At 38.3% G+C, this 9,555-nt stretch overlaps 1 protein-coding gene across 6 annotated transcripts; it reads right to left on the minus strand.

The window, feature by feature from the left end:
• Positions 1-104: 104 nt before the first annotated feature.
• Positions 105-9,531, minus strand: LOC124661942 (probable serine/threonine-protein kinase roco4). 6 transcript variants are annotated; one of them, XM_047199826.1, is made up of 17 exons: positions 9,293-9,531; positions 8,935-9,142; positions 8,742-8,844; positions 8,173-8,296; positions 7,583-7,841; positions 7,273-7,501; positions 7,042-7,192; positions 6,726-6,941; positions 5,547-5,684; positions 5,425-5,445; positions 5,279-5,343; positions 3,458-3,512; positions 1,533-1,949; positions 1,318-1,452; positions 1,047-1,204; positions 770-838; positions 105-406 (listed from the first exon to the last, which is right to left on the minus strand). In XM_047199826.1, exons 4-17 carry the CDS (start codon positions 8,287-8,289, stop codon positions 358-360), a joined length of 2,079 nt encoding a protein of 692 aa, XP_047055782.1. In that variant the 5' UTR covers positions 8,290-8,296; positions 8,742-8,844; positions 8,935-9,142; positions 9,293-9,531; the 3' UTR covers positions 105-357. The 6 variants fall into 6 exon arrangements, with proteins under 6 accessions (XP_047055782.1, XP_047055784.1, XP_047055781.1 ...); XM_047199828.1 differs by having other exon boundaries at positions 8,173-8,302; XM_047199825.1 differs by lacking the exon at positions 8,173-8,296 and having other exon boundaries at positions 8,742-8,816.
• Between the last annotated feature and the right edge of the window lie 24 nt (positions 9,532-9,555).

The following is a 9,555-nucleotide window of genomic DNA, read 5'->3' on the forward strand; positions in this document are numbered from 1 at the left end:
TTGCAAAAAGCTGAAAATTCGGTAAAGATGCATGTTTGAATTTGTTTTGGCTCGTAGCCAGAAGGCTTGAACTTGAGGCAAATATTAAAAAAAAGTGATACAACTATCCCTGCCAACAATTCCAATGCAGATAGCACAATGTAAAGTAGTAGAGTAAAACGACCCACACAGAAGCAGCTGCTGCTGTAAGATCTCGGTACCAAACGGCAGAAGGACAGAGTTAACACCGAAGTACATCAAAGTTCACCAAAGTCAGTTCTCTATCGGGCATCCTTTAACTGCCAATTTAGCCTCATACAATTCATGATCTGTATTCCTTCGATTTTCCTTGTTTGCTAGAGAGATCATTGAGCTAGGCTAACTGATCTCCATCAGTGCAATTCCGCGTTCTCCTGCGACGACGAGGCTACATACATATGATGCTCTTGTAAGAAGTTTTGAATTATTGAAAATGTAGTTATCTATGTATAACATATAAAAGGGTGAAAACAAACAAAACATGTCAACTGCTTGGTTTTTCCCTTTATTGCAGGACAAGTATATAGTGCCCCTCAGGATACGTATTCCGCCACTTCGGCGTTACAGTTTTGGAAGATACACATGACTAACTTTCAAAGCTATCTTTTCTTGGGTATAATTGGAATTTTGTTTTCTCTCAGAGTTAAGCAAAATTTAATCCGGGCAATCCTCGCATATTGAAAAAAGAAGCTAGAAAACAAAACAGATACAGGGTTTAACTACAACGGAGCCACGATTTTATTTTTGTTACCTTCTTGTGACCTTGGTGTATGCAAAATCCATAATACGACCCAGCCTAAAGTCAACCATATTCTTGTATCTGCAAAAATGAAAAGCATGATGTTATTAATTTGCTATATATATTTTTCATCATTTAGTCTAAATGCCGTGAAAGAACAGTGCTCAGTTCGGTATCAGGGTGGTGGCATAAAAATGACTTGAAAGCAGTCATTCCCACATGCTTGGGAACTGGCTGTTTTCAACTCAATATCAATGTGAAGGATTTTTTTTACAAGATTCTACATTACCTGTGGGTATTGGAGTTGCAGAAAGAAACAATGTGGTCTTGCGAAACTGTAACCAAAATCGGATGTCTTGGGAGGCAATTGACAACAGCAACAGTGCACCATTTTTCTTGGAGTCCATTGACGTTCCGAATACATGTCTCCATCCCCAAATCCCAGATCTGGTGAATAAAAAGGATGGAGGAGATCGAGATATTAGAACACTATGTTATGCTATATTATTGTTTTTTGCTATATCTGCATCTGATATTGTTGAATAATGAAGTTGGCTTACACATGCAGTCCCAGAGGCAGATCCTGCAACAATAAACTCCTGATTACCATGAACGACGAAATAATGAACCGACGTCAGTTCAGCCATCCCGCACTCCAACGTGGTAATAGGAGTGTCTGAAAACATACTCCAGATCTGCGAATCTCAAGCATTGATTAGGAACGGTGGAAATGAAAAATCTTTCAACACAAAACATGATAGCTCCACTAATCAACCTTTATTGTGCCGTCCCTGGAAGCACTAGCAAAAGTGTTGCTTGTAGACAGCGGGTTAAACTTCACTGACTCAACCCATTTGGAGTGTGCTTGGAATGTCCTAATGCACTCCCAGTCATTCTCCCAGTTCCATAGTTTGATCAAGTTATCGTTCGACGATGAAAGGACAAATGGATCAGTTGGGTGAACAGCCAGTGAATTGACCATGTTCGCATGAGCTAGGAATTTTCTCAGCTTGTACTTTGTCGTATATGTATACACGTGGATGTGCCCCTCATAATCACCGGCAACAAACCACTGCTTTTGTGCGATGAATCTAACTGCACATAATAGAATCTTGTACATGCTCGTGATGAATCTAACTGCAGACACTACAAGACTCGGCTTGTTCAGGATGTCAAATGTCATCAATCTTGCCTGCTTACAAATGAAAAATTATGATGGCAGCTCAACAATAGGATTTGTGCTCTATAAGTGTCATGTATTTTTTTTATTGAACTAGTCAAGGTTTGTATCTATTCTTTACACTGTAGGGCTTTGGATTAAAACTTCCTAACAAAAATGGTTGTCTACCGATTTCGCCAACAGGAAAAGTGGAAAACACGAAGTGATCCTAGGCAGCTGGGAGCTCTATTGTTTGAAAGACAAATCAGGAAAACATATTGGAGTTTCAAAAATTTATGGTTTTTATACTTATAGGTGGTACCTACTTACCTGTAAACTTTTATGAAGAAATATGTAAATTTGTGGGCATAAAAAATAATACTTGAATTTATAACAGATTTAACAATTACTTATATAAAACAGAAATACTTTTGTACAGTGAAAAAATAGCGTTCTCTATATAAAAATTAACGGATATGTTGTTTTAGTGCATAAATGTACATATTTATTAATACAATTTTACAGGACTAAAACTCCAAAAATATAAGAGGTTTTTTTAAATACCGAGCTCCAAGACACTCGGAACCAAACCACCACTCTCATAAAAACAACGCAAAAAATAGCGTGCTATTTCGACATTTCAGCAGCGCTATAGCGTACTTGAAGAGTGAACGCTACCCTATGCATATCTGGCTCGCTACAAAGCTAATCCCGCTATTAGCAGCGCTATGTGCGCTATTTTTCATAGCGCTGTAGCAGCGCTATTTTTCGCAGGGAAATAGAGCAGCCAACTAGTCATTTTGGGCCTTTTGGTCCACGAGCTGCCGAAATCCCCATTTCTAACCTCCCCATTCGACTTGTCGGCAACCACGGAACCACATCAATAGTTCTCACTCCTCCTCACACGACGTGTACATCTTGAAGAAGAATAATCAACATCACAACAATGAAAAGAAAGAAAGTTTGTTAACCTAGGAAGAAGTTGCTTCTAATTTTTCGTAATGATGAGCTGCAATCCGCGGGTTCTTCTTCTGAATCGGATGATGATCCCGTGCATTCTCCATGTAATTCATCTGATTTTGATTACTTACTGGTTCTGCTATGATGTTGTTTATCTGGACTATGCCTGTCGGCTGGTTAGTTGTCTACTTGTCTTTCTTAAATCTTAAATCTTCATCTAGTTCTGGACTATGGCTGTTGAACTGTTGAGGTTACTTGTTAGACTGTGACAAATGCTTGTCTTTCGTTGTGATCTAGACTTTGTCAATTTGATTTGTTCTGGTGATGCGGCCAATTTTTTAGCTGCTGAAATCCTTAGTATACATGTTCTGGTGAAACGCTGTTTTGTAATATAGCGCGCTATTAGCAGTGCATACGTATTTTGGAAGGCCACGCTATTTTTTCGTTGCATAGAAACAAACCTTTACAGGAAAGCAGACAACATTCTACTTTGTATTGCATCTTTTTCTCATTACACACTGCATCATGCGGGCTCCAGGCTCCGCACTGCAGAACCACGCAGGAGGGATGATGCTACATACCTGGGTCTGATAGTTCCAAATGGAGACATGCCCATTCCCATGGCCAACCAAAATCCTGTACACACAAGAGGATGCTTAAATAAGGAAAAAAATACTACACCGATTCGAAAACCTCTTTTAATATTTGTATTATTAACTACCATTACAACTAAGTTTAAATGGTACATTACGACCATAACATCTTTAGAGTAGTATACGAGCTTAATTTTCGCATGATGCCTATTCATCAAGTTGAAAAAGGAAGATTACTACAAAAACTTCATCTAAATGATCGTCAATGTAGGATAGGGCTGACTCTAGATCATTCTTGAGGAAATAGGCATCTTAGGAGGCTGTTGAAGAAAACATCTAGAAAACGAAAATATGTCACAAATGGGTTTTAAAAATGTCCTGATATTAATATCAAACATCCGTCCATGATTGGAAAAGCACAACACGGCCGGTTTACAAAAGCCGCATTACGAAAAATAGTTTCCACCGAAGTTTATCACACCTGCCTTTTAGTATTTGTTTGTGATAATGAAAAGAGAATCTGAGTGAACGTTATGATAAATGATTTATTTTATTGGGCTACCCCAAGCCTGTTCTCGTCTACCCTTCGAATCCAACCTAACCATTGACCGGCCACCCAACCCAAGTCTCGCTCTCTTTTACATCCTCTCTGTTCTCATCCTTCTCCATCCTCCTCCCTCCCTAACTACAAAGCTCAGTCCAGCTTTTCTCTCACCACCTCTGTTTCCCACACTTGTAGAGTTCGTGCACACTGGAGGCATCGTCAATCGGAGAGGGTCACTCTGACGATTTTTCAGTAATGTTCCAAAATATGAGATAAAATATTATGTTTTATGGTGGCTTATGGGAGGTCGGATGCAAGCCAAGGTTCTAAATCTAAGCTGGTATATCCATCAAACCAGGGTCTACTGATACATATAAAACACATCATTATGTAAATATTGGTTCCCTATGTATTTAAACATATCGACTGATACGGCCGATATTTGAATATATATTTCTAGCGAAATATACTTATACATAGACGCTAAAGTTTCTTTGTACAAAAACTGAATAAAACTAGGCATTTACAAGTTCTAAGTATTAATTAACGAGAAAATAAACTTGGAATCATTAAATTATAATGATCAAGCTAACATTGTCCATTGTTTTGTACTAAAAGGCATGTTATGGACAAGGGTAATAAAGAAAATGCAGATATGTTTTCTCCATAATTAAGTATCATCTGATATATCACCTGATCTCTGACATCCAGTATGCCAAAGGCGAACTGATATGAACCCAATAAACTTGATGCAAGCCAACCACTTTGGGACCTCTTTTCAGTTGTAAATAATGTGGGTCGTATAGGAATGGAGGGTCAGAAATTTGGACGGGTAAGAATTTTGAAGGCGCATGGCCGAAGACGTATGTTGTTTGTCCAAGTGTTGATTGCTTGCGCTTGCGCACTGTTGTTGTGTTCCTCTTACAATTAGTAGGGCGATAGTTTGGAACTGAAGTTCTAGAAAACTTGTCTCATCAAAACAATGATTAGCTATTTTGGATAACGTAGAACCTTTATAGGTTGGGCTAAACTAGGTTTTGGTTTTAAGACTGCAATGAAACACCAAATAAACCTACTCCTAATATTTTACTTCAACCCGAGATCCAATCATCTAAACTAGGTGTACATAGTGTCACAAATAAGAATGAAGCTCAAGTGATATGTCAAACTAATGTATCATATATATCAATCTCTTTTCAATAACAGAAATGTGCTCGCATGCCATGGACACAAAGTAATTAAACCACAAGAAGCATCAGACATACCAAGGCTTGGTTGGGTGAACATCCGTTGTACACACTAGTCCCAAATCTTCTGTGCAGTCTATAATCTGTACTGATACAGACAACAAATTAGTTCACGACAAATAAGCAAGATGGAAGCCAGATCAATTTAAAAGATTTTATGTTACCATAATTTTCGGCCGGATTGCCTCCCAGAAAAGTATGCATGCAACAAAGGAAGAAATATCAAACAATATCCTCGTATTAACTGATAATGAGTCAAGTTCAAGTGCCTAAAAGGACAACTGACCTCAAAGGTTGCTATATTGTCCTCTGGCTGGCAAATGGTCGAAATTGTTATCTTATGAGACCTACCTCTGTTATCATTTACATGCAGCGAGTACGAGCTTAATTTGTTCAGTGGGGCGATGGAAATGCAATGGAAGATCTACAGGAAATAAACATACGTAGAGTTAAAGTATGCAAAGGTACATAAAAATATCTAGCAACCAGTAAAATGAATAACTTGCAGTTTTTCAACTAGTTTGTATTCGAGTATCTTAGAAAATGATACATAAGTATACCTGGTCTACCCAAAAGTCATAAATAATGGTTTTATACTCCCGGGAGTATGTACCCCCACTCCTCATATACCATATAGATGAATTGATTACACCCTTATCATTTTAAATATATGTTCTTAATAATTACTAAGGTTCACAATGATATTTTTCCTATATAAAGAATGACTATTTCCCAAAATAGGAAGACTGTTTTCAACTAATAATAAGGCTTTCTCCTACTATCGGTATAGTTACAGCCACATGTGTTTGATCTATTCGAGGCAGTACCTATCGGAGAGTATATATCTGTAGTAAGTATATACAGTATACAAGACTATTTATGTAGCATATATGCAATACTTTATTGGTTGGATGTACAATTTTTCAACAAACTCCCTTATATATAGAAATGTGAAGGTATTTCTAAATATACTACTTCCTTTGTCCAGAAATAAGTGACTCGTATTTGTCTAGATACACATGTATCTACACACTAAAACGTGTTTAGATACATACAAATCTAGACAAATCCGAGTCAAATATTTCCGGATGGAAGGAGTAATATCAATAAATGGACTCACCTGTAATTCTTTCATGTACATCGCTTTTTAAAATCTGAGCAAATGTATATAAGTATATCCAAAATTGCAATATGAGACGTAGTGTATATCCACTCTGGAATGTATTTTCTGGCACTAGATTCTATATTAAGGTATATTAAGAATGATAAAAAGAAAAATGACTCTGAGTACAACTACCAGAGGGCATTTATATGGGATATGTTATCGGCTACTATTACTCTCTGGTTGAAGATTGGTCACCATAGAGGCATAGACATGCGTGTATGTTCAACTTTATTAAGTTAGTAAAAATAAACAAGAAAATAAGCATAGAAAATAAATAAATTGTGCAATTAGTGATTAGACCTTATAGATCGATGACCCTATGTCCCTATCAGGAGACTGTATCATAGTCTCTGTCTCGTTCAGCTTACTGACAATTAGACCTATACTCGGCCTTTTATATCGATCGGCTTCCACACAGCTTAAAGCTATTTCGATGCATCTCCTCACTTGTTCAAAATATGAATCCAAAAGATACACTGATGTCTCATATAGCCTTTTTGTCCAGTTCGCATGTACCTACAATATTTTGACACAAAACATGTTAGTATATCCAACAAGATTGCAGTTTTATGGGTGAAATCTACATTGTTGTTCTCAATAAAGTCTTTTCTCTTACAAGCTCTATGAATTGTTGGGAAGACATTTCATCAATTCTGAAGTAGCCTGTTGGTCCGGTCATTATCTTTATGATTACAACACCTAAGCTGAATATGTCGAACTTATTTGAGATAACAGCCGCATCAATGTATTCCGGCGGGACGTAACCACTGCACAATACATCAGATGTGTTACTGTGTTACATCATTTCGTGTTAAAATTAAATCCAGTTTCCATGAAGTAAGCTTACTGTGTTCCTAAAGCACTTCTTGTCACTTGTGTTTTTCCTCCGCTGAAAAGCCTTGACAAGCCAAAATCCGCAAGTTTTGGAACCATATTGTCATCCAACAATACATTGGCTGGCTTTATATCCAAATGGTACATAGGAGATTGCAGTTCCTCGTGAAGGTATTTCAATCCTTGGCAAATCCCTTTTATTATTGCATAGCGTGTGCACCAATCATGTCCAGTAAATTCATCTGCATCAATAAACAAAGAGCTTCCTCAAAACATTTGTGTTAAGAATTATGCATAACTTGCTACCTCCTAATGTAGCATACCAGAAAGATACTTGTCAAGACTTCCATTCTCCATATACTCGAAACAAAGTGCTCTCTTGGTCATCTCAGCAAACACCATTTTCCCATCAAACGGTAGGATTTCTCGTCGAGTTTCATGGCAATAGCCAACTAACCTCACAATATTCTTGTGTTGGAGACTTGCAAGGTTGAGATACTCCTTCTTAAATTGTTCATCATCAAGTCCTGGAATGTAATGAAGCAGCTTCACAGCGATGGTCTCCCCATTTTTATGCTCTCCCTGTTAAATATCGGATATCCATGGTTTAAGTTTCTCCTTCGTAAAACCAATATCCTCTGTTGAAATATGTATAAACCAGAACAGGATTCTTAGTAATGTTTGAATATGAAGTGGTCCACATCCTCTATTATTGTATATTGCAGCTTGTTTGTGATGGGAAAGAAAATAGCACAACAGGGCATGATCAAGTATGCAAGGCAGTAACTAACAAGTACGATAGGGAACAAATCAAGTGTGGCTTGTGAACATCAGTGTCCAGGCACAAGTATGACGCCATCATGTAAGACTACATGATACTATTGGCTAACCATACATACGTTTTAAAGTATACCTTGTAAACACTTCCATACGAACCAGCACCAACTTTCTGATCGTCGGAGAAATCATTTGTAATTTCTTCTAATAAATTTAGAGGCATAAGCGTTGGTGCACCACTTGTGTTGTCCATTATATTCCTTTCTCTCGTCGAAAAATGAGTAGAAGACAGTTAGCGGAGAGAAATACCAAGTTATAAGTAGAACAGCGTTTCTTCCCCATTTAACTGATTTTCTCCTAGCTGACCTTGCACAAAATCCTTTCAGGAAAACTCGACAGCAAATAAAATACAAGGACCTGTATGCTATATTAGTCACATGATTTTTTTGGCGATTCTGCGGCAAACAGCTCACTTCATGCAGAAATCAACATGGAATAAAACGTATTTGCAAATGGGTATTACATGAACGAATCAAGATGTTGCAGGGGAGGTATAATTTGTATCATATTTATATTAATATATTCCCTTAATTTTTAGCAACTATTGTCGTCTGAAAAAGAGTTTACTCACACCGTTGAACTTTGGAACCGTTGCCTACTTCCTCACTGTTATTTTTTAGTTCAGTCAATGTGGAGCTGCGGTACCTGATGTGGATGCGGAGTAGAGAAGAGCAGAGCAGGACTCCTGACTCCTGACTGTGGTCTTAGCTCTTTAGAGATCTGAAGCAAACAAAGCCTAAGTGTCTTCCTACAAAAACATACAGGGATCGGTATAAATGATGCATCTTCCCAGCAGTGGTGGACTGATAGGAACGAAGAGAACCACAAGAACACGAACCTGGATGAGATCTGAAGTGAGGAGCGTAGTTTCTGAAGCTGAAGCAGAATGAGCGGCTAGCAAGATCAGCATGTGGAAGTCGATCCTTGTGGTCTGCAGCTGCTGTTAACCCGCAGGTCAACTCAGACGCGTAGTGGAATAGAAAAGAAGTTTGACTGAATCACAGTACTTGCTGACCGGTTGACCAAAGTTTTGATGGCGACCCAGCCTGGACTGGGCAGCAACGAATAATTGTCTAGCAGCTTAACTACAGTGAGACATCCAAAAGAGGTTCAGGAATTAACTTCTTGCAAATAATGAGAACACTAATGGAATGAGCTTCATATGTTAATTCGCACTGGATAACACTGATACTTACCTAATAAATCAGCCATCAAGAAGAGTTGAGCACTTAGCCAATACCACAAACACCTTGTGTGCAACCGATCTCACTAAAATTCAGTTCAATCAAGAACAGTAAGAAGCATGGCGTAGGGTCGCAATATCATCACGCATTCACAGCCAAATCCCATCGGAAACAAGCGGAAAACAAAAGGAGTGTGTCGATCGGAGGGAGGGGAGGTCACTGGATGTGTGCAGGTGATCACGGGTGGGAGGGAGCCAGAGAGGGCGTTGTCAGCG

The sequence above is a fragment of the Lolium rigidum genome, chromosome 6 (assembly GCF_022539505.1).
Source record: "Lolium rigidum isolate FL_2022 chromosome 6, APGP_CSIRO_Lrig_0.1, whole genome shotgun sequence".
Classification (NCBI taxonomy): domain Eukaryota; kingdom Viridiplantae; phylum Streptophyta; class Magnoliopsida; order Poales; family Poaceae; genus Lolium; species Lolium rigidum.